The sequence below is a fragment of the Mesocricetus auratus genome, unplaced genomic scaffold, assembly GCF_017639785.1.
Source record: "Mesocricetus auratus isolate SY011 unplaced genomic scaffold, BCM_Maur_2.0 Super-Scaffold_6730, whole genome shotgun sequence".
Taxonomy (NCBI): domain Eukaryota; kingdom Metazoa; phylum Chordata; class Mammalia; order Rodentia; family Cricetidae; genus Mesocricetus; species Mesocricetus auratus.
This window is the reverse complement of record NW_024429184.1, coordinates 87,489,288-87,515,690: the sequence shown is the minus strand read 5'-3', so window position 1 is coordinate 87,515,690 and position 26,403 is coordinate 87,489,288. Positions and strand designations below refer to the sequence as shown.

General features: G+C 40.0%; 1 protein-coding gene across 4 annotated transcripts in view; it reads right to left on the bottom strand.

Annotated features, from left to right (window-relative positions):
* Nucleotides 1–26,403, bottom strand: part of Ptpn2 (protein tyrosine phosphatase non-receptor type 2) — a 59,365-nt gene that overhangs the window by 9,759 nt on the left and 23,203 nt on the right. For 3 of the 4 annotated variants that reach the window (XM_005074634.4, XM_005074635.4, XM_013116782.3), the window contains exons 3-7: nt 24,364–24,464; nt 17,408–17,506; nt 5,601–5,735; nt 3,682–3,891; nt 1,560–1,712 (exon numbers count right to left, since the gene is read on the bottom strand). In XM_005074634.4, the coding sequence (XP_005074691.1) occupies nt 1,560–1,712; nt 3,682–3,891; nt 5,601–5,735; nt 17,408–17,506; nt 24,364–24,464 (698 nt within the window). The remainder of the gene's footprint in view (nt 1–1,559; nt 1,713–3,681; nt 3,892–5,600; nt 5,736–17,407; nt 17,507–24,363; nt 24,465–26,403) is intronic. The other variant, XM_013116783.3, reaches the window with a different exon arrangement.

Sequence of the window (26,403 nt, the reverse complement as noted above, 5' to 3'; positions counted from 1 at the left end):
TACATATGGCACCCAAGGTCTGACCACATATATCCACATAAAGTCCAAGAAAGCTAAAAAAAAAAAAAAAAAAAAAAGTTCAAAACACAGAAAGTCAAAGACAGCTTCCTGGCATGGCTTCCTGGTGACCACAGTTCTTGGGTAGGCTTGGCAACACACACAGAGATGCAGCTACCAGCCACTGCCTGCATGTATGCTGGAGCCGGCCATTGGTGCCATACACCAGCACCATATGCTGAACTGAGATGCACACTGGCTAACACAGAATACTGTAGATGCTTAGTAAGAGAGATTGAGGGGGCTGGAGAGATGGCTCATCAGTTACGAGCACTGGCTGCTCTTCCAGAAGACCCTGATTCAATTCTCAGCACCCACATGGTAGCTCCAGTTCCAGGGGATCTGACACCCTCATACCAATGCACATAAAATAAATTTTCTTTTAAAAGATCCAGATCGGAAAAAAAAAAACCTTTAAATAGGTTCCAGTGTTTCACTGTGTTTAACAATGTGCATAGGCTTAAGAAAGGAAAGAGGAAAAAAAGCATAAGCAGAAAAAAAAAGTAAACAGTTTATAAATAATGAAATAAAGCCTTTAAAGGAAAATGTTAAAAAAAAAACCCCCACATAGAAGTGGGAACTACACAGGGAATTTGGATCCTGTATGGTGTTGTATTGACTTTACATTTTGATTGTTGATGAGTAAACAATAGCTACTGAGACATTGGATTATAGAAATTACTAAATTAAACCATCCTATATATTTTTTAAATGTCTTAATTTCAAAATGGAAATAAAAAATGTATTGCTTGGGGAAGAGGTTATGCTTTTGTTGCAATTTCTTCAGAGTTCTACACTCAGAACAGCTTCAAGGCTGCTTGCTGAGATGGTCCAACCTCATAGACTATTCCCAGTCATAACTTCAGCTAAACCCTACATTTTCCCATCACACAGAGTCTGGATAACAGCTAGCTCCCCCAGAATTTGACCATCATCTTAACCTTCTCAGGATCCACTAAAGATGCCAGAGACACCAGACAACAGGAAGCAATCTAGAAAACTGATGCCCACAGTTTCAAGAGGTAGGGTGGATGGTTTTGGTTGTTTGGTGGGTTACGGATGTATGAAAATCAGACTAGGAGAATTCCAAGAGATGAAGGGCAGAGTCAGAGTCGCCAGCAAACGCAGAGAAGCAAGATGAGAATGCTGCACTGAAAAATGAAATCCCTGAATCTAATCTCCTTTGTTCAGTTTGTTTTTTTTTTTTTTTGGTCTGACATGACCAATATGTAAATGGATGTTTCCTGTACCAGAGTCAGTCCCAAATATCCAACAGCAGCTTCCAAAATTACCACACAGAGGCTTACATTATTTAAATGCTTGGTTGATAACTCAGACTTATTACTAGCTAACTCTTACACTTGAATTAACCCATAATTTTTATCAGTTACTGACTTACCTCTCTGCCTCTTGAATGCTGGGATAGATAGACAACTGGTCTACCAAACTAAGTAAGGATATAGATGGAGTCTGGTTATCTGACATTAGTGACAGTGATTTACCTGTATATTTGAATCTCCTTGTATGTACTTTGCACCTTCTATTATGGCCATATAGGAGAATCTGAGCTGGTCTGGTGTCTGAATAAGTCCCATTCGATATTTTCTCATATTCAGTAATACTTGTTTCACATTAACATCCTCTCCTTTTTCCATCTGCAAGAAAGGCAAGACCAAGTTGAGAAAACAGAAGCAATACAAGATGACTGCTTAGACCTTATCTGTGCTATGGTTCTTCTTAAAGAAAAAATGATTTGACACATGGTGGCAATCAACCATTATCCTTACACGCAGGGCTGAAGGGCTTCTGGGTCTCTAGATGACTCAACCAATTCCAAAACCATCCTCTCCCCCTCTCCTTCCCTCCTCCCCACACCCTCTCGTTTTTCAAGATAAGATTTCTCTGTGTTACAACTCTGACTATCCTGGAACTCACTCTGCAGACCAAGCTTCGAACCCAGAGATCTGTTTGCCTCTGCCTCCTGAGTTCTGGGATTAGAGGCGTGTGCCACTACCACACAGCTGTTTTTTTGTTGTTGTTTTTTTGGCTTTTCAAGACAGGGTTTCTCTTTATTGATTTGGAGGCTGTTCTGGAACTCGCTCTGTAGACCAGGCTGGCCTCGAACTCACAGAGATCCACCTGCCTCTGCCTCCTGAGTGCTGGGATTAAAGGAGTGCGCCACCAACGCCCAGCTGTTCAATTTTTTTAATTATAAATTATATTGTGCATGTATATATGATGTATGGATGTATTTGTGAAGGTGCATGCATGTACATGTGTGTATGGAGGCCAGAAGCAAATGTCTCTATTATGTAGCTCTGGCTGTTCTGGAATTTGTTATGCAGACCATGCTGGTCTGGAACTCAGAGACTCCTCTGCTTCTATAGGATTAAAGGTGTATGCCACCATACCTGGACTTGTCTTGTTTTTTGAGACAGGATCTCTTACTGGACCTGGAACTCAATGATTTAGGTAAGTTGGCTGGTCAGTGGGATCTAAGGATCCACCTGACTCCACTTCTCCCCAACTTCTGGGATTACGAACATGTGTCACTGTGTCTGACTTCTAAGTGTGTGCTGGGAATCTAAACTTAAGTCCTCATGCTTGCCATCTCCCCAGTTCAGACTGGCATTTCTTTTTGAGGTGGGATCTTACTAGGTAACCCTTGCTGGCCTCAGATGCTGAGATGGTAGGCACTCACTACTACATCAACATTTATTTTTTCCTTTTGCCATTTCTCTCTCTTTTGAGGGGAGACTTCATTTTCTTCTTCTTTTCTTGGTAAAATCTCACTCCTTAGCAACTCCTCAAACTTGAGGCAAACTTTCTGCCTTAGCTTCCTTAGGGTTTGGATGACAGATATGAAGCAAGCCTGGCTGAGAAAAACTTCTTAGGGAATCTGTGGAAATATTTTAGACATACTCATATATAAGCCAGGAATTAGAGTTAAATAGTGGAAGTTAGAGATTTTCTACAAGTTTGACCTGAAAAAACCCTGGATATGAATTTGGAACTTACTGCTGCCTGGAGAAACAGTTAAAAACAAATTAAGGGGCGAGGTGGGTAAGAAAATTGGCTGCAATTGGAGAGGACCAGGGTTTTGTTCCAAGCACCCACAAATATCTTACAATTACATGCAACTCCAGTTTTGGGAGTCCAATACTTTTTCTGACCTCCTCAGGCACCTGTCGTGCACATGGTACACACACATAATATAATGTTTATCAATTGGATGGTGGTGGTGCATAACTTTAATCCCAGCACTAGGGGGGCAGAGGAAGGCAAACCTCTTAATTCGAGGCCAGCCAGGTCTACAGAATTCCAAGACAGCCAGAGCAACACGGGGAAACCATCTTGAAAAATAAACAAAAAGTTTACCTTTCTTTCATTAATATTATAAAACCATAAAAAAAAAGGCAAAAACAAAACTGGCCAGGCATGGTGCTGCACGCCTTAATCCCAGCACTCGACAGAGGCAGATTAATCTGTGAGTCTGAGGTCAGCCTGGTCTACAAGGTGAGTTCCAGGACAGCCAAGGTTATTGCACAGAGAAACCCTGCCTGGAAAAACCAAACCAAACTTAAAAACCCCACAAAACTGAAATGAGGTCCCATGGACACTTACCAGAACAAGACAGGTGTCTACGAGGGAGAAGGTACCAGAGCGCCCGATGCCTGCACTGCAATGGATCACTGCAGGTCCATGCTCCGGGTTCAAGGAGCCAGACTCTCTAACTTTAAACAAGAAATTTAGGAATGAAGCTGGTGACTCAGGAACTCCAAAATCTGGCCAGGTGGTATAATGAAAGTGTGATATAGTTCTGGTTTCACCACTCTAAAATGTGAAAAAACAAGGAGATGTCAGCTCTAATTTTTTCCTTGTTGTTAATATATTTTTTGATTTATTTATTTTATAGATATGATTGCTGTATCTTTATGTACACCTGCACGCCAGAAGAGTGCACCAGATGCCATTATAGATGACTGTGAGCCACCTTGTGGTTGCTGGGAATTGAATTCAAGACCTCTGAAAGAGCAGCCAGTACTAACCACTGAGAATCTCTGTAGCCCCTTAATTTTTTCTTATACAAACACATTAATTATTGCTGCAGAAACCTGTGTTATGAACATACAAAAACAAAACAAAAAAACTAGAGATGGGGTTACAGCAGTGGAAAGAACGCTTGCCTTATATCTAGAAAGCCCTGGGTCACATACCAAACCCTGGCTGAAAGCCTAGCAACACACAGAACTGGGTGTAGTGGTGCATGCCTGCAACCACAGCATTCAAGGAGACAGGAAGACCAAAAGTTCAAGGCCATCTTTGGCTATATAGGGATTTCAAGGATAGATTCATAGAGAATCTTCTGGAGAAAAAAAAAATCTAGATAAATATTCCTGAGATGATATGCTACATTTACTTTACCATTTTCTTTCCAACTTAATAAAGTCACATTTCTGTATGGTCACTTCCAACTTTGATACGTCTTTTTCTTAACCTTTGCTATCATACTGAGAGTAATGGTATGAAATGTTTTATACATATCCAAGCTTTCATTTGATCTCCACAACAGCCTACAAATATACAATTTCATTCTCATAGATGAGGAAACCACACCTCTACCAAGTAGCAGAACTGGAATATGAATTCAAGTTTGCTTCAGTGATCCTCTCTTTATCCAGAAGTATGTTTTGCATTTTCTTGGTGACGGATACTGAACCCTAAACCTTCAAGCACACCAAGAAGGCACCTTACAACTCAGCTATATTCAATATCCACTTAGGTTTTAGTTTTTGGTTCTCAGGACTTAATCTAGGACCTAGAGTACACGAAGCAAGTGCTTGACCACCAAACTATACCCACAACATCCCTTTCTGTATTTTTAGTAACTGCCCTCCCTCCTCCTCCTTTTTCCAAAAAAGGGTTTCTCCGAAGTGCTGGCTGTCCTGAAACTCACTCTGTAGTCCAGGCTGGCCTTGAACTCACAGAGATCCACCTGTCTCTGCCTCCCAAGTGCTGGGATTAAAGACAAGAGTCACTAGCATGTGGCATAATTATTTTTTGTCTTAAAATTTTATTTGTATTTATGTGTATGTTTGGGTGTCTGCATATATATCTATGTGTATCATGTATGTGCCAGGGGCTGAAGGCCACAAGAGGGCACTGGTTTCCCTAGGGCCAGAGTTATAGGCAGTGGTAAACCTCTCAGCATGGGTCCTGGGAATTAAACCTGAGCCTTCTCCAAGAAGACCATATACTCTTAAAACACTGAGGCATCTCTCCAGCCTTCTCCAAGAAGACCATATACTCTTAAACACTGAGGCATCTCTCCAGCTCTAATAATTAATTTTCAGTCTTCAAATATTAATATTAACCAGAACATTGTAATTCTTTGTTTTTAGGAATTCTTCAGTTACTTTATACAGAAATACAATCTAAACATGTTTATGACTAGATATCATTACAAATATTCAAATCCAAGTAATAAAGAATTCTTAAAACCATCAAATAAAACTGAAACTCTGAAACCAGAAATGCCTTACATTGGTATTTTCTAACTGCAGTAGATGGACTGTATAATATGACTTCACATCTTCAGATAAGAGTTTCACATTAAATCCTGTTTCCTTAAACAGCATCTCTCGGTCATCTGTTGGCCAGTATTGTGCACATTTAACCTAAATTTAAGAATAATAGTTTAGACATATTATAAAACCACAAAAAGAAAAACAAACCTCACATATACACACTACACTTCTGCAGGTACCGAATCTGCAGGTAAGAAAATCTGAAGTATTTTAATGAGAATGATATTTTGTAAAGTAGTTCCATAAAATGTTTCCTTTAAATTTAAAAAACCATAAACAGATAATATGTTCATAAAAATGTGCTACTCTCCTTTTTTATTTTGGAACAGGGTCTCTTTATATAGTACTGGCTGTCCTGGACATCATTGTGTAAACCAGGCTATGAATTCACAGATATCCACCAGCCTCAGCCTCCTGAATGCTGGGATTAAAGACACAGGCCATCATGCCCTACTAAGGTGTGCTATTCTTAAAGCATAATTACATTTTAACAGATTTGTTTTTGGTTTCTAAAGTATCAGGCTCATGCAAGAATCTTATCTTCAATAAGCACCAAAGAGGTTTTCTTTCAATCCAGTTGTTAGTGGTTCATGCCTTTAATCCCAATACTTGGGAGGCAGAGGCATGCAGATCTCTGAGTTCAAGGCAAACCTGGTCTACAGAGTGAGTTCCAGGACAGCTAACCAGAAGAATCAGAAGTACCCCCCCCACACACACACACCCCTAGAATTGTTAGGCAAGTATAACAAATAAAGCATAAGAGGGCAAGGAGGACATTTTACAGTAAAGAAACAAACAAGTAGTATTAAGGAGAAAACAGGACAAATGCAAAAGAAAATCCAACATGTGCATACTAGAAGGGCCCAAAGAACACCACCAACAAACAGGAACAGAACAAATAACTATGATTTAGTAATCCTTTCTTTAAAAAAAAAAAGCATTTTAAACTACATACTGAAAGGTCAAAACTATTTACCTGCAAAAACCGATCAAGCACTTAAGACATATTTTGGAAAAATAAATGTTGAAGAAAAAGGGAGAGGTGCTAGAGAGATGGCTCAGGTGTTGAAAATACTTGTTGCTCTTGCAGATAACCCGAGTTTGATTCCCAGTACCCATAAGATGGTACACAACCATCCCTAAACCAAGTTCCAGAGATCTAACATGGAAACGCATGGCACATATACACTGGCAAAACATTCATATACCTAATATAAAACAAGTTTAAAAAAAAGAAATGGGTGGTAGAGGTGCATGCCTTTAATCCCAGCACTTAGGAGGCCTCAGAGGCAAGTGGATCTCTGTGAGTTCAAGACCAGCCTAGTCTACAAAGCTACACAGAGAAACCCTGTCTGGGGAAAAAAAAAGAAGAAAAGAAAAAGAAAAAGAGAGAAAACCCTTTTGAGTAATAAAGGCAAAATAAATACTGGATTTATAAATGAAGTAACATCTATTTGATTTAGGTAGTAATCTATAATGCTAGAAAAGAAGCTTATGTATTTTAGTTCAAAGAAAAGCACGTAAGAGTCACTAATTTTGTTTTAATTTTATGTGCTTCGGTGTTTTGCCTGCATGTCTGTGTGAGTGTCGGGTTCCCTGGAACTGGAGTTATAGACTCCATATGTGTGCTGGGAATTGAACCCAGGTCCTCTGGAAGAGCAGTCAATGCTCTTAACCATTGAGCTCCAGCCTCTAAGTCAGTAATTTTTTATACCCTGCCAAAATGACTGTTAAGTACTAAAACACCAGATGCACTTTCACTGACATGTAAGAAATCAGAGATTAAAATGCCCACAAGGGGCTAGAGAGATGGCTCAGCAGCTAGGAGCACTTGTTGTTACTGCAGAGGACCCATGTTTGATACCCAGAACCTGAATGGTAACTCATGCCATGCCTTACTCCAGTTCCAGGGGATTGATGCCTTTCTCTGACCTCTCAGAGTACCAGGCACATATGTCATACTCACACATACATTTGGGCAAAACATTCATACACATACAAAGAAATAAGTTTAAGTCTAAAAAAATTTAATGAGTAGTTCCTTATGACTTGACAATAAGTATTAGAGTAGGTGGACAGACATCAACAAAGACTGGTAATGAATATTAAAAACACCCAGATGGTCCTCTTGAACATCCAATTCTTTTTTTTTTTTTAAGAGACGCGGTTTCTAGACCAGGTTGTCCCCGAACTCAGAGAGATCCTCCTGCCTCTGCCTCCTTAATGCTGGGATTAAAGAAAGGCATGCGCCCCCACCACCCGGCTGAACATCCAATTCTTACAAGTTCTGGAACCAATCTCACACAGGTATGCAGCATGTGTATAGAATTTAGATTAAGAGGGATATGGGAAGTGTTACATGCTCTAGATAAAATACAACTAAAAACAACAAAAAGAAGGTGGCTGGAGAGATGGCTCAGTGATTAAGAGCACTTGCTGCTCTTGAACAGGACACAGGTTTGGTTTCCAGCACCCACATGGCTGCTCACAACCACCTGTAACTCCAGTTTCAAGGGAATGCCTCTTCTGCCCTCAGGTACCAAGCATGCACATGCACACAGACATACAAGCAGGCAAAACAGTAATATCATACACATAAAAATAAAAAGTAAATTCCTGGGCAGTGGTGGCGCATGCCTTTAATCCCAGCACTTGGGAGGCAGAGGCAGGTGGATCTCTGTGAGTTCGAGGCCAGCCTGGTCTACAGAGCGAGTGCCAGGATAGGCTCCAAAGCTATACAGAGAAACCCTGTCTCGAAAAAACAAAAAAAAACAAAAAACAAAAAAGAATAAACAAATATCCAAATATATGTTAATCCTAAAAGGAAAAAAAACAAAGAGAATGAGGAAAATATATTAAAATGTCAAACTATACTTATTATTCTGGATGACAATATTATTCAGACTGTTTTCAGTGATATTAGAAAAGGTAAATGTGTCATCTCACAATTCTGATGACTGATATACTGGATATTTATGGTATATTTCTGATGTCTTTTTGAACCAGGATTTTCTGGAAAGGAAAAATGCAGCAAACATAAGACACAAGGAGTAAAATCAACTTCTAAATTTCCAGATTTGAATTGGAAATATCAATGCATATGCCTGACAGGGTCTAGTAGCCCTGGCTGTCCTGGAACTCTCTATGTAAAACTAGGTTGGCCTCGAATTAAGAGATCTGTCTGCCTCTGCCTCCTGAGTGCTGGGAGCAAAGGCATGCCCCACTGCAGCCTGGCCAGAATCTATTTTAACACACACATTTTCCTTAGCTGTATTCATTAAGCTAACAGCAACACTTGTCCTTATTTTGTAGTGAAAAATTGTTGCCCAAGGTGTCAGGCATAGTGCCACACCCCTTTAATGCCTGCAGAGAGTTCAAGGCCAAACAAGTTCCAAAACAGACAGGACTACATAAGGAGACCCTGTATCAAAAGCAAAACAAAACAAAACACCCACTGTCCAGTAAAAGAAATAGGCTCCTGAGAAATAGTTATTTGAGGTCTGAGGTGTCAACACCTGAGCTGCAATTGGTAGGCATTTCAGAGAAAAGCAAGCTCTAAAGTCTTAACTATACATTACAAAGATTAAAGCTCAACATAAAAAATTTTGCTATCCAATTAAGGAGTTATTTGATCTCCAGTAAGTAAGTATAGTATAAAGCAAAGGGATAAAATGAATCAAATCTTCCACCCCCACCCCAACACAGGGTTCCTCTGTGTAGTTCTGGCTGTCCTGGAAATCACTCTGTAGACCAGACTGTCCTGGAACTCAAAATCCGCCTGCCTGTAAAAGTGCTGGGATTAAATATGTGCACCACCATCCAACATAAATCGAACCTTTAAATTTAGAAATTCATCCACTCCTAACGTTCCTCTTCTATAAAAACCAAAAGCCAGGGTTGGGTATAATGACATATGTTTTAATCTCAGCACCAGGGAGGCAGAAGATGACTCTTAGTTTAAGGCCATAGTCTAGACAAGAGTTGCAGGCCAGCCAGGTCTTCATTAATAAGACCCTATCAAAACAAACAAGCAAACAAACAAAACACCCCCTCCAACAAAACAACAAAAACCAAAAAGCCCAAGCAATATACATAACACAAAACAAACCAAACTCCAATTAGTCATCTGTTGAGAATACTATGGAAGAAACCATGTTTAAAAACTGTTTCCCACGTGTATTTTAAAAAGCTAAGTAAAAAGTTTTTCTAGTTTTTGTTGTTCATTTGGGATTGGACTTTGTTTGTTTTGTTTTTTCAAGACAGGGGTTCTCTGCTTGTTTTGGCTGTCCTGCAACTAACTCTGTAGACCAGGCTGGCCTTGAACTCACAAAGGTCTACCTGCCTCTGCCCCCCCCAGTGCTGGGATCAAAGGTGTGAGCCACCGTTGCCTGCTGGCTCCCGTTTTCTATTTTTTTGTAGAAGCATTCCACTAAAACTAGACAAGGAAAGAATTAAATGATCTTGTAAGCCCAAAATAGAGGTTAAAAAAAAAAAGACCAACAAAAATGCTTATTAGAACAAACAAGCGGACATTAAAGGCCTTTTGATGAAGAACACAGTTACTACTTAGGCAGGAATTCCCAGCCCCCAAAAGAATCCTTCAACTCCGTCTTAGCATCTAGATATATCCACAAGTACCATTTATTAAGTTCTGGTGGTAGTCTGAGGGAATCAATAAAGGAATTCTACTTTGAAGTGAGAAGGAAAAAATTTACACATCATTTCATTGGCTACACATTCAAACAAACAAAACAATGTCACAACCACTGAACTTTACAATGAATTTGGAAACTATGGAAAACAACTACAGATGGCTATGTCGACACTACTGGAAATTCTGTCAAGACAAATTGAAAACATATACTATCACCAAATCCCAGTAACTATGAATTTAGGGAAAAGTAAGAATAGCATGGTATATTAAAGTTGGAAGAGATCTTAAGAGTCAGTACTTCCTAATGTCTGACAGAATATTATTCTAAACCACATACATCTTAGTTACACCACTAACTGGCCCAGTTCTTAAGATTATGTATTATCTGATAAGAAACTCCATCCTTTTCCTTCCCTCCCTCTCTCTCTCTCTTAGACACAGTCTTACTTGTCTGGCCTGGAACTCACAGAGATCTGCCTGCCTCTGCCTCCTGAGTGCTGAGATAAAAGGCAGGGATCACTGCACCTGGTCCTTTTTCTTTTTAAAAGGCAATATTTACTTTAAAGTGTTTGTCTGTGAGTATGTACATGTATGTGAATACAGATATCTGGTGAGTTCAGAAGAGGGCACTGAAACGCCTGGAGATAGTTACATATGGCTTTGATTGTCCAACATGGGTGTTGGGAGCTAGGGTTCTCTGCAAGGACAGTATTTGCTCTTAACTCCTGCGCCCTGGATACTATTTCTTTACCTCTCCCTTTTCACTCCAAGCAAAACTGTCTTACCCTTCTACTTGTCCCTGTTTTCTCCCACCTACTACGATTCACTCCCCCTTTCCTCTAGATTTTCTTTATCAATCTAATACTAACCTAGTGTCACTTTGATATTTTTCTTTTTTATCATACTCATAGTAATAGTATCTCAGCACATGACCATTCTAAAAGGAATCCCTTAATTTCTAAAACAGCTGGAGTTCATGTGGTGATTGCTAATTGATTATTTCTATATGTGAGCAGTGAGTTTACTCTTACATAGTGATTGTTTATACGGGCACTATTACTTTTTGAAGTGATCATTGGGTATTGAATCTAGTGTTCAACACCTGGTGTTCAATAGCCCAGAAGATAAAACAACACCTTCACCCTACTACAACCTAGTTCCTCTTCAACACGGCAAACATTACCACAGAAAAAGATTTAAAAAACTGACTAAACAAAAAATAATAACAAACAACTTCACCTTAGATACACATGTGCAAAAGAGAAACAAGGGAAACATGAAAAGTCAAGGCAGTATGATATCTCCAAAACTTACTAGTCCCACAGTAATGTCATTTAATCAGAGGAAAGAAATCAGAGGGGTGGGGACTGAGGGTAATGTGGTCACTGCATAAACATCAGAAGCTGAGACTGGATCCCACCACCACAGAATAAAGGTGAGCACACAGATGTGGGGAAGCAAGTGAATCCTGGGGAACACTGGTCAGTCAGTACAGCCCATTTGTGAGCTCCAGGTTCAATGAGACAATCTCTCACCACAGACAGACCATCCTGACAAAAACTGATCAGAGTTACATATCATACACCAAATGGGCCTAAAAGACGCTTAGAGAACACTCTGCAAACATCACAGATTACATGTTCTTAGCAGCAGCCCAAGAAACTTTCTTTAAATGAGATCCTCTAGGATCTTAGAACTTCAGCAGCTGTGATTACCCATGGGAGATCTGTACTAGATTGAGCCCTTTAACACTCCATCATGGATGAGGACCTTGCAAAGGCTCTTCTCTCTAAGGGTTTATTTATAGACAGTTAACAGTGGCTGGGAGAAAAAGAGATGTTTTTCTTTTTTGTTTTTTGAGACATGGTCTCACTATGTAGCTCTGTTGCCCTGAAACTCATGATGTACACCAGTTAGGTCTCTAACTTAGGGATCCTGTCTGCCTCTTGAGTACTGGGATCAAAGTTATGCACCACCATGGACAGCTTTCAGAGAGATTTTTATTTTATTTTATTTTATTTGTAATGGGGTCACTTAAAAATCAACAATGTTTCCAAAACTAACCTCACACCTATGCTATTGTAAACAGTGCTGTTCACTAGCCTGCCAAACTATACTTGAGTACAACTATCTGTTTTTATCACTGATGCCCTATGTGGAGTGAGCAGATGCTTGCCTCACAGGAAAATTCACACAAGACTCTCTCTCTCTTTTTTTTTTTTTTGGTTTTTCGAGACAGGGTTTCTCTGTATTTATTGTTTTGGACCCTGTCCTGGAACTCAAGACCAGGCTGGTCTCAAACTCACAGAGATCCACCTGCCTCTGCCTCCCGAGTGCTGGGATTAAAGGTGTGTGCAACCAACGCCCAGCTCACACAACACTCTTATAGAAAGTAAGTCTTAAGGAAAACTGAATAGCTTATACTCCACTTGACCTCAATGGAATAAAACTACAAAGCAACAAGAAAAACTAGAATACATACAAAGATTTATAGATTGAAAAAATCAAAAAGAAACAAACAAAAAAGAAAACACACAATTGAATGAGAAATGGGTCAATGAAGAAATCAAAGTAAACAAAAAATGTATAGAATTACATGAGAAATTAAAACACAAAATTACAAACCCTGAGGAATACAATGAAAGCAGTCTTTGAGGGAAGTTTATAGCTGTAAGTACCTAACATAACAATAAGTAAATGAATACATCAGAAATATCTCAAATAAATAATGATATGGCTGAGGCTTTGGAAAAACAAAAACAAGCCAAGCCTGAAAGTAGTAGACGGTAAGAATTAAGATCAGGGCAGAAACAAATGAAATGAAAACTGAAGAAACAATATAAAGAATCAGTGAAACAAATGCCTGCAAATTCACTTTATGAAACAATCATTACTCTAATAGTAATGCTGAACAAAGACAGAACACACAAATAAAATGACAGACCACTGTCTCTGGTGAACATAACTAGAAAATTCTCAATAATAACACTTGCAAACTGAATTCAAGAACACAGAAAAGAGATCATTCACCATGATCAAGTTGGCTTCATTCCAGAGATGCAGGGATGGTTCAACATATGCAAATCAATAATCATACTCCACCACATAAATTGAGTCAAGGACAGAAACCACATGATGTTGAAAAGACATCCCTTCATGATAAAAGTCCTAAAGAGACTAGGAATAAAAAGAACATATTTTAACATAATAAAGGCTATATATGGCAAACCTATAGCTAATCACACCAAATGGAGAAAAATTCAAAACATGTTTGCTACAATCAGGAACAGGACAGAGGTTTTCATCTTTCTTTACTCTTATTCAGTATGGTACTTGAACTTGGATTTATGGGTTTTGTTCATTTACTTGTCTGTCTGTTCGTTTTTCAAGATAAGGTTTCAATAGTCCTGGGTATCCTGGAACTCACTTCATAGACCAGGTTACCCTCGAACTCACAGGGATCCCCCTGTCTCTGCCTCTCAAGTGCTGGGATTAAAGCATGAGTCACCACCGCCCAGTTTTAACTAGAGCAGTAAAACAAGAGAAGGAAATGAAAGGGATACAACAGGAAAGGAAGAAGCCTATGCATCCTTATATAATGATAAAATAATCCTACATAGAAAAGATCCTAAAGACTGAATCATAAAATTCTTAGATTTGATGAACACTTTTTACAAGTGTCAGAATACAAAATTAACATACAAAAGCATTGGTCTTCCTATATATCAACAAAAAACATGTTCGAGGATATTTGATCACACTGTGAACCCCGGGATTATGTTATTTGCTGCAATAACCTGTTTCTAGTTGTAGTGTGGTTCAACCCTAGCATAAACCTTTAATCCAAGAACTTTCTACTTACTGTAAACAGGATTAAATAAAGTTAACCAAAGTCAAGAGATCCAGCAAGCAAAATTAGTTGACAGGAAATGAAAAAGAAAAAAACGGAGTAAAAGGGAGTGGGGAAGACGGATAGAGATGCACAGGAAGTAGAAGGGAGGGACATTCAGTTGTAGTTTTCTGTTTGAGATGATGGGAGAAGCGAAGTTTTTCCAGGATGTTGTCTGAAGAGAAAGGCCAACTGGGTGCTTTCTCTGCCTCTCTGAACTAGCAGGCTTTCACTCCAGCATCTGGCTCACAAGTCTTTATTGGTAAAATTGAAGACTGAATTTTTGTTTAAAAAAAATGTGAACACATTTACAAATAATCAGAAAAATAATCTCACTCTGATAGCTTAAAAAAAAACCTTGCAATAAACCTAGGTAAAAAGAGATCTCTGCAATAAAAGCTACAACATTAAAGAAAAAAAAAACTGAAGGGAGTAGAAGATGGAAAGACTTTCCCTGCTCACAGATTAGAAGCATACTGTGAAGGCAGGAGCTGTGGCTCAGTAAGAAAAATCCTTCCTTAGCAGGCAGGAAGCTGAGGCTCACCCCCTAATACTGGCAATCAGAAAGAGCAAAGGAAGGAAAGTATGTCAGCTGGTTAATATTGCAAAAGAGGCTATACTAGTCAAAGCAATCTACAGATCCGGTGCAATCGCCATCAGAATTCCAGTGCTATTTTAAAAATATAAAAAAAAAAATCTTAAACCTCTTATCCCGATGATGGTGGTGCACACCTTTAACCCTAGCCAATCTGGTCTACAAAACAAATTCCAGGACAGTCAGGACTACAGAGAAACCCTGTCTTGAAAAACAGAAACAAAAAAATCTCCACAAACAAAAACTAAAACAAGCCTCTTATGAAAGTTCTAAAGCTACTAAGGGTTAGGGGGCATCCAATTCTGAAAAACAAAACAAAACAAAAAACCCTCAATACATGATTTCAAGATATACCAGAGCCATAATACCAAAAAAGGCACGGTACTGTCACAGAAAGAAACACAGATTATTCCAATAGAAAGGGAACCCAGGCTGGGCATGGTGGCGCATGTCTGTAATCCCAGCGGTTGGCAGGCAGAGGCAGGTGGATCACTTTGAGTTTGAGGTCAGCCTGGTCTACAGAGAGAGTTCGAGGACAGGCTCCACAGAGCTGCACAGAGAAACCCTGTCTCAAAAACACAAAAGAAAGGGGGAAGGGGGAAGGGGGAGGGAGGCAGGGAGGCAGGGAGGCAGGGAGGCAGGGAGGCAGGGAGGCAGGCAGGGAGGCAGGGAGGCAGGGAGGCAGGGAGGCAGGGGGAAGGGGGAGGGAAGGAGGGAGGGAGGGAGGCAGGCAGGGAGGCAGGCAGGGAGGCAGGGAGGCAGGGAGGGAGGCAGGGAGGCAGGCAGGGAGGCAGGCAGGGAGGCAGGGAGGCAGGGAGGCAGGGGGGAAGGGGGAGGGAAGGAGGGAGGGAGGGAGGCAGGCAGGGAGGCAGGCAGGAGGCAGGCAGGGAGGCAGGGAGGCAGGGAGGCAGGGGGAAGGGGGAGGGAAGGAGGGAGGGAAGGAAGGAAGGAAGAAGGAAACCCAGAAAAGGTCAACAGAGCTTTAGCCAGGTGATGATGAGTTGCAGGCATCACTGGAAGGTGAGTGGGTGAGTAGACAGAGGCAGACAGATCTCGAGGCTCCCAGCCAGTCCAATGGAAACAAGGGCCTATAAGTTTGGTGAGAAGCCTGGTCTCAAAGCAGAAAGCAATGGAGAATAAACTCTGCACTCCCTAGTAAACATGCACACACACAACACAAAGACCTAGGCAATGATTTTCTGAACAGAACCCTTCTCACATAGGAAATAATGTCAGCAAATGACAGACAAAAGAAACCTCATGAAATTAAGACATTTTTGCACAGAAAATCAAATAGGTGAACAAAGCATACAGAATAGAAAATCTTTGCTACCCATTTTATCTGACAGAGGACTAATATCTAGACTATACAAAGAACTCAAAAAACCCCAACCCCATCAATTATCAGTTAATGAAATAAGTAGACAGGAGGAGACACAAAGGCCATTATATACATGAAAAAATGTTCAACCTTACTAGCCATCAGAGAAATGCAAATTAAAATTGCACTAAAATCGCCATTTCACTCTAGGCAGGATGACAGTCATTAACAAAAGAAGTAACTGTTGAATATAGTAATACACCTTAAATTCCAGCACTCAGGAGGCAGAGGCAGGTGGATCTCTGTGATGTCAGCCTGGTCTACACAGAGTGTTAAGACAGCCAGGGCTACACAAAATAAAAAACAACAGTAACACCACCACCAACAAACAAACAAACAAAAACTGCTGGCAAGGATGTGGAGAGAAGGGAGCTGGTACACACTGCTGATGAGAACGTAAACTACTCCAGCCACTATGGAAACCAGTAGAGAGGTTCCACAACACACACATACACACACACACACACACACACACACACACACACACACACACACACACACACACAGAGAGAGAGAAAAAAAACTAAGAAGAGAGCTACAATATGGCTCAGCTGTAACACTTCTGAGTATCTACCTACAAAACTCCAAGTCAACATATCACAGAGAGATCTATACTTTATTAACATTTACCATGCCACAAAAGCTAGGCTATGAAAACAACTCAGGTGTCCACAGAATGGATGAAGAAAATAGGGTATATTTACAGAATGAAAAGTTTCAACCAAAAGGAGCATACTGATATCATTTGCAGAAATATGTATGCAACTGAGATAGACATATCAAGTGAAATATGAAAACCTCAGAAAGATAGGGTATTTTCTATAATTTACCTATGTATAGAAAATCTAGGAGACAGACAAGAAACTGGAAGTGGGACTGTCTTGGAATACAAAAGAAAGGGCTAAAAGGAGAAGAGCTGGAAGAAAGGGGAGAGTGGGGAAACAAGACAGGTAACAATTCAACAAATCCCCTAGAATTACAGAAAATGTCCTAATGGAATAGAATAAGACATATAGTACACCCAGGTGTTAGTGACACCTTTAATCCCAGCACTCAGGAGGCAGAGGCAGGAGGCTCTCTGTGAGTTCTAGGCCAGCCTGGTCTACAGAGAAATATCCTGGCCATTACCTTTTAGCCACCAAAGGTCCAAAAGTAGTGAATAAGTATCCTCTTCCAAAATGAAAAATGTATAAACTAGTGATCACATACAGCATACTAAGCCATAGTATTAACTACTACTCACCGATTCTTTCTCTACAGTTCGGTTTAACATGACAACTGCTCTGGTCTTCTGCTGCCACACCATGAGCCAGAAGTGGCAACACGTGTTAGGAAGTGGACCCTGTAATTACACAACACGAGCACATGAGGGAAAGGGGAAAGGAGCTGGAGAAGGACAAGGCTTCAAGGCACTACTATGACCAGTGGATTAGGTCTTGCAAAGTAAATCAAGACATTAAATGTACTTAAATTCAAAATAAAGTCTGCATTCAATAAAACTTTTCCTCTATGTAAAGATATTTTACTTACTTAGGCAGAAAAAGAACTGTATGGGATAACCAGTTCAGAATTAAGAGTTGATTAACTAGATTCAAGTAACAATTATAAAATGCAGGCAAGATTTTGTGACAAAGCCAACTTAGTTCACTGCTTCTGATACTATCATGTTGTTATGGCTTTGCTGGCGCCGTGACCTATTGATGATAGTCAATGCTGCTATAAGGAAAACAAGGCGTCTACAGTATAAACACAGGCAAACCAGAATGAGAATCATAAGTGAGAGCACCTGGGGGTCAAGTTCTAGCTACAAAGGATATCAGAAAAGGAAATCTGTCTTAGTTTCTGCAACAGACAAATGACCTCTCATGGGGACATTTATGTCATTACTGTTCCACCAAAGAATTTGTCAACACAAAAGAATTTGCAGGGAAAAAAATCATGAAAGTACCTGTAAATCAGTTTGCTGTGCCTAGTATCATCTGGCAGAGCTAAAAGTGGACAAAAGTCCTTATTACAATATGCTATGGAGGGAGAAAAGCAACTATACACTTCCAATTACTTTCCCTTTTGTCTTAATGATAGCATAGGGTTATTAAAAAAAGGGGGGCAGGATATGAAGAAGCATGCCCAGAATGACTGAATAACTTTCTTTCCCTCCTTTCCTTCTTCCTCCCTCCTTCCTTCTTGTAGGGCTGGAGATGTAAGCCCAGGGTACCTCATGCATACTGAGGACATAATGCTCTGCCACTAAGCTCTAAAACCAAACTCTGCCTAAACATTTAGCCAACTTCCAGAACAATGTAGCAGACTGTTCAGTATGGGGGCAGGGAAGACCAGAACTGCTTTAGGGCAGATGCATTTCTTGGTGTGTAGCTAATAGTCAATACATATTGCTTAACTGAATAAACTCTAAAGTTAACCTGTGAAAATGCTAGATATCTGAGAAATTACATCCTTATTATTAAAGGATACGATCCTCTTCATCCAATGTACATACATTTCAAAGATGAAAAAAACAAACATCCTTCCAACCAAAAAAAGAAATGAGAAAATCCCTAGTAAAATGAATGACTTTTCCCTTCATCTTTAAAAATAAATCGTGGGCCGGGAAACAGGATCTCTCTATGAGTTTAAGGCCACCCTTGGACTACACAGTGAGTTTAAGGCTAACCAGGGCTACATAGTGAAATGGACGGACGGACGGACGGACGGCTGGCTGGCTGGCTGGCTGGCTGGCTGGCTGGCTGGCTGGCTGGCTGAGCAATTGAGGGCACTTGTTGCTTTTTCAAAGGACCCCCACAGTGTGGCTTACAGTTACCTATAACTAGCTCCAAGGTATTTGACACTTTCTTCTGGTCTCATTAGGGACCTATATATATGAGTGGTGCATATACAAATCTCTCTCTCTCTCTCTCTCTCTCTCTCTCTCTCTCTCTCTCTCTCTCTCTCTCTCTCTCTCTCTCTCTCACACACACACACACACACACACACACACACACACACACACACACACACACACACACACACGATGCACTCAGTAATGAAGTCCTTTGTGGGCACATACATACTTCTATAACTGGTTCTAAAGACTAAATAAACATGCAACAGCTTTTACAGTATAAAGAATAAAGGATTCTAAAAAGACAGGAATTCATCTATCAGTTCTTCCACAACCTAGCAATGCTACCAAGTTGTTTTGTTTTTGTTTTTATTTTTTTTGAGACAGGTTTTCTCTGTGTAGTCTTGGCTGGTCTGGAACTCAGAAAGATTCACCTACCTCTGCCTCCCAGTACAGGGATTAAAGACATGCGCCACCACCAACTGGTTGAAATGCTACCAAATTTTTAAACAGTAAAATGGACAGGATATACCAAGAGGCTGATTAGAAAAAAAAAAATAAGACTTAGGCAAAAGACAATCCAGTAAGAAACAAAGAACAACCAAAACACTGTAGGTAAAATCTTTAAATGTAGGTCTTCTCTCTCTGTTCAAGTAACATGCTATACATAGGCATGGCTGAAATGTAGTCTCAATCCCTACAAAATGCATTCTACAGGACACAGAAGAAAGTGACTGACAAATTTTGCCAAAACAGGCAGAACAGTCCTTCAAATTTCCTACTTCAGTGAAAAGTCTGCCAAATACTGTAGGCTGAAGATGGATGGCCCCAACGTTACAGAAGAACTCTGGGTGACTGCCCAGGCAGCCAGATATCTCTGTCATATCTAGAGTTTTTGAAGTTGCTTACAATGTACTTCCTATTTACTTATATAATATCTTTCTGGGGCTAAAGACTAGATAATTATTATTATAATTTCCCTTAGCTATGATAAAAGATAAATTAAATATAAAATTTTAGACTCACAAAGGTAGATGATAGAGGTTTTTGTTGTATGTATGTATGTATGTATTTATTTATTTATTTATTTGGGGGGGGGGTTTCGAGACAGGGTTTCTCTGTGGCTTTGGAGGCTGTGCTGGTACTGGCTCTTGTAGACCAGGCTGGTCTCGAACTCACAGAGATCCGCCTGCCTCTGCCTCCTGAGTGCTGGGATTAAAGGCATGCGCCACCAACGCCCAGCAAGTATTTTCTTTTAATTTAAAATATTGTATAATTCTTGCTTGGTAAATTTTACTATGTTAAAGTTAAACCTTCCTTTTTAATTAGACAGAAAAAGGGAGAGGATATGGGATGTCCTTTCGTATACTGCAAATATGTGTGAATATTGGTTGACAAATAAAGATGTTTTGGTCTATGATGGGCAGACTATAGCTAGGCAGGAAATCCAAAGAGAGATACAGAAAGAAAGAAGGTGGAATCGGGGAGATGCCATGTGTCATCCATCAGTAGAAGTAAGATGCCAGAATATTACCAGTAAGCCACAGCCATGTGGTGATAGAGATTAGTAAAAATGGGTTAATATAATAATAATAAGTAATATTCCTAAGTCATTGGTCAAACAATTATAATTAATATAAGCCTTAGAGTGGTTATTTGGGAACTGACAGGAGGGATGATAAACCTCCACTACATACAGATACAAGTGCTTAGGAAGTTAAGTCATTTGTACAAAATCACACAGCAATTATAAGAAAGCAGAGAAAAACCAGGTGTGGTGGTACATGCCTTTAATCCTACCTACTTAACTAAGTTAGTTCAAGGCTAGTCATGGCTACATAGTGAGACCTATCTAAAAAACAAAAACAAAAAACAGTAGAGAAGAACTGTAGCTTCAGATTTTGGCTTCATCTTATCCACTTGTATGACAGTATGATTTAATTGTAACATAAGAGATAGCATTTAGGGGGCTGGAAAGATGGCTCAAAGATTAATAGCACCAGCTGCTCTTCCAGAGGTCCTGAGTTGAATTCCCAACAACCACATGGTGGCTCACAACCATCTGTAATGAGATCTGGGTGCCCTCTCCTGGCCTGCAGGCATACATGCAGGCAGGACACTGCATACAAAATAAATAAAAATAAGTAAATAAATAAATGAATAAACAAAAAGATACAGCATTTAAAAAAGAGGTTTTCAAAGGTCAAATTATATAAAACATGCAAAGTGGAAATGCTACAAAACTATTTATTGTGTTTATTTGTTTCATGTATGTACTTCAGAGTGTGTGTGTGTGGATGTGCATTATGTGTCACTGAGGGCAGCAAGTCACAGGACAAGTCAGAGGACAAGTCACAGGACAACTTGGAAGAGTTGGTTCTCTACACCATGCGGGACCCAGGGACTGAATTCAGATTGTAAGGAGTAGCAGCAAATACCTTTACCTACCGAGCATCTTGCTAGCCCACAAAACTTTTAATAAAACTTTTTGTAAAAATAATTTTACTTCTCATTAGAATGTAATGTTCTAGGATGTCACATAAGGTAGTCATCAACCTTATCATCAGGAAGGGGCTATTAATGTAGTCTCTCCGCTATTACTTAGTTTTCCAGTTGGTGTTATCCTTATACATCTCTGGAAATCTCCCTAAGTGTCAGTTCTCTCCTCAAAGCTATAATGACTCCAACTATTATGGTATCTCTGATCCTGATCTCCTCTATTCTTACCCCGACTCAACCTTCCTGCTCCCCCATGTCTTCTTCTACCCTCCTCTTATCCCCCTCTCTTTTTCCTGGTTCCTTCTCTTCTCTCCCCATGTTCCCAATCTGCCTAGGAGATCTTGACTCTTTCCACTTCTATGGGGTATAATGCATATCTCTTGGGAACCTCCCTGTTTCCTAGACTCACTGGCCCTGGGATTGTGGGCTGATGGAAGCAGAGACAGATACAGCTAAACACTGAACTGACCCCCTGGGACCCAGGGACAGAGATGGAGGAGTGAGGAGCAAAGCAGTCAAGACCGTGCTGGTGAAACCCACAAAGACAGCTGACCAGACAAAGGGGAGCTCTTGAACCCCAGACTGATGGCTGAGAGGCCAACATGGGGCTGATCCAGACTCCATGAATATAGTGTTAGTGAGGAGGCCTCAGAAATCTCTGGGGCCTTAGGTAGTGGACTAGTGTTCACCATGGCATACAAATGAACTTTGGGAGCCCGTTCCACATGGAGGGATGCTCTCTCAGCCTGGACACATGGGGAAGGGCCTAGGTCCTGCCCTGGATGAAATTACAGACTCTGGAGATCCCCCCAAAGAGGGCCTCACCCTCCCTGGGGAATGATGTGGGGATTGGGCTGGGGATGGGGCTGGTGGAGGGAGAAAAGGGGAGCTGGGATTGACATTTGTCACAGCAACGAGAACATAACATATCATGCTTTTCCATTTTAACACTGAATATTGATTTAGAAAAATCATAAATGATTATGACTAAACATAAAACTTCAGTTATATACAACAGCAAATTGAACTCCCAATCCCCATAAATGACTACTCCTAAATGGTATGTATATGATTGATTCATTTAACCCACATCAGTCCTCTCATGAAATTAAGGTGGGAATAAACACTATCATTTCTGTTGGGTTTCTCAGGTCAGTTTTTCAATTGCATTTGTGATCACGGAGTATTATACACTTTATTTAGTTGTTTATTATCAAGCCACTACATGAAGAAAATACTACTAGGTCCAAGTTAAAGATGTCTCCAAATGATTCAAATAATAAAAGCTAAGAGGTTGCTCCGAGGTGATAGTACACACCTTTAATCTCTGCACTTGGGAGGTAGAAGCAGGTGAATCTCTGTGAGTTCAAGGTCAGCCTGGTCTACAAAGTGAGTTCCAAGATGGCCAAGATTACACAGAGAAATAATATTTTTTTTTTCAATTAAGCGTTAGTGAGAATTAAACACTTAAAGGGAAAGTTTCAGTTTATTGTCATTAGCCAGTACAATCTCCACAGAGAACTAGTGTAGGTTCTTGCAGTAGTCTCAGTGTAGCTGAATTACTTCTCCATAAAAATTAAGTACGGTACTACTGCAGACAAATCTGTTTTGTAATGCTGTAACTAGTTGCTTGTAGCCAGGGACACTAGCAATCCCTGGAGCAGCACTCAGGGTCTTCTTGCTAATTCACCTATATCTCATAGGTGCTAGCAGCTCATCACTCTTATTAAATCAGCAAAGGGGCCAATAGAGTCAAAGTTCTGGATGGAACCATGCATACTCCTTCTCCTAGGTATAAACTACCTTTAGAAAGTGACTGTAGAAGGAAGTTTAGGACCAGGGGACAGGATAAGATCTGAGGGTAGGAAAGAGACGAAGCCTGAGGGGAAAGGCTGCTGAGTACTTGGTGAAGGCTCAGTGCCTAGGCCACCTAAAACTATGTTCCTTAACAGCTAGATAAACACAGCATCTTTTCAAATGTGTATTTTGCTCCATGAGTTGTGAACTGATATCTTTAGCCAGACTGCTTCCCTTTCCTTTTTAGTTGAAGAAGCTACTTTAAGTAAAATAATTTGTTTCTCTGACAGAAAATTCTAATGGCTCACAGGTACACTAAGTTGAACTTAAAAAAAAAAACCACACACACACACACACACACAAAAACAATTAATGCTTTTCTGTCTTTGAAATAGCAGGTTACACTAATCTGTTAAACTTTTAAAAACTTCAAACATAATGTTATAGATACAGTCAAGGGCACTTGCTTCTCTTCCAAAGAATCAGAGTTTGGTTCCCAGTATGAGTCACAACAGCCTGTAACTCTAACTCTAGGGGACACCCTCTTTTGGCCTTTGTGGGCATCCTGGTGCACATGTACATATACATATACACAGAGACACAAATAATAAGGCAGCTCAGCAGGACCACACCTATATTAGGCTCTGCAGTTACACCCTATCCTCAGCACAGCTGTTCTCTCTTAGAATACATTCATAGTGTAGGGATGGACAGAAAAGGGCTCCCAAGGCCTTCCTGGTTCTTCATCTCAAGTGAGGGGAGGAGAACCCCAAACCACTAACAAAAGTAACAAAAGCTATGTTATACACAGGAAAAAAAGTTAATTTACACTAAGAGAACTGCACCAAGCCATTTCAGAAGAATTTCCTCCATTGAACATATTAACATTAGAAACAATCTTACTTTTTTAACCAATTCATTCAAAGTCTCAAAACTATGATGTTTGCAACTAATTTCAGAATCAGAAAACTAAGAATAGCAAGTCATTTGGAATATCAAGGTGGACATTTAGCTATGTTCAAAGCACAGCACCAAGCTCCACTCTCCAGCACCACACTACTTGCCTGTGTTAAGATGTAACTTCTTTGTGCCTCTTCTATGTCAACTAAGCTGGCATTAATATAATCATTTTCAGTACTTTGCAGTTTAACACGACTGTGATCATCTGAAAGTAGAGAATGATAAATCATAACTGTCATTTCAACTTTTCCATTCCTTTTTATTTGATGTTAATATTCTAAGTTAGTTAGAGTTAATAGGAGAAATAAAGAAAACATAATACCAAAGGAGAGTTGAGACAAATCCTAAATTACCTATTTTTTTAAAAATATGGAAGTACAAGCATAATATTATTACTGGATGTTGGAAAGGAAGTGCTTCTGTTTGTAGTCTATCATCTACAGTTAACATGAAAAATTGGCCAGCATGTGCAGTAAAGAGAATAAGGCACTTACCTTACTGGAAGTGAAAAGTCATCTCAAGTCTCAGTGCTAGGAACTGAGTATGTGCAAAAACATAACTGGGCTCAAACTGATGAGAACAGACTCTCCACATCTTGGTAGCATGCATACAACTGTATTTAAACAATGCTTAACACTGAGAAACTAAAATAGCTAGGTTACTCTAACTGTTCTTTACAAGAGCACTGAAAACACTTCATTACTTAAAACTATGTTAACAGGTTAGACACATTTCTACATTTAAAAACTAAAAATTACAGACTTAGAATTTATACTAGGCACAATTAGTCTAAATTCTATAGTATCTAAAATGCAACACTTGACCTTGTATCATCCAGGGGAAGAAAAAAATTAGGAGCACAAAAGAACTTATCTCCAAAAGCCGGGTGTTGGTGGTACACGCCTTTGATCCCAGCACTCAGGAGGCAGAGGCAGGCGGATCTCTGTGAGTTCGAGGCCAGCCTGGTCTACAGGGTGAGTTCCAGGACAGCCTCCAAAACAATAGAGAAACCCTGTCTCTAACCCCCCCAAAAAAAACTTATCTACAAGATTAACTTTAATTAAGAATCCTAGACTTAGCCGGGCGTTGGTGGCACACACCTTTAATCCCAGCACTTGGGAGGCAGAGGCAGGTGGATCTCTGTAAGTTTAAGGCCAGCCTGGTCTACAGAGCGAGTTCCAGGACAGACTCCAAAACTACAAAGGGAAACCCTGTCTCGAAAAACCAAAAACCAAAAAAAAAAAAGAACCCTAGACGTAAGAATGTCACAAGCATAAAACTAAGTTATAAACTGAATTTATGATGTCTAATTTAAGAGAATATACTCTGTGATAAACTACTTCCCTCAAAGAAATACATCTTAAGCATTCACTCTCTTTCCACTTCTTTTCCACTTTCTCCTTTTTGTTTTTTTGAGCTAGGGTCTCATGTAGTCAAGATTAGCCCTCAACTGGACAAGTAGCAGAGAATGACCTCTTAAAATCCTGATCCTCCTATCTCTACCTCTTAAAGCTTGGGTTACACCCTCACACACACCACCTTTTTGTCTTTTGGTTTTTCTAGACAAGGTTTCTCTGTGTAGCTGTGGCTGTCCTGGTCCTCTCTTTGTAGACTAAGCTGGCCTCGAACTCAGAGATCCACCCATGTCTGCCTCCCTGAGTGCTGAGATTAAAGTTGTGTACTATAGCCAAGTGTTGGTGGCACATGCCTTTGATCCCAGCACTCGGGAGGCTGAGGCAGGCGGATCTGAGTTCGAGGCCAGCCTGGTCTACAGAGTGAGTTCCAGGACAGCCTCCAAAACAATACAGAGAAACCCTGTCTCGAAAAACCAAAAAAAAGTTATGTACTATTTTATCTGGTTTTTAGGCTACTACTATAAAATCAAAATCAAAACAACTACAACAAACAAACCCCAAGTTATCTAGCCTATTTCTCCATGTGAATAAATGGCTTTAGTTTCTACATCAGTGTATCTTGGACTGAACACAAGACCTCTTTAATATTACATGTCATTTGCCAACAGAAAACTATGATTTTGCTATAGTAAATCACATGTACTAGTCTTCTGGGAAAGATGATGTCAGCAAGCACTTTTTAAAAAGTTTTTGTTTTGTTAACAGTTTAATCATCCTTTGTCACACTGT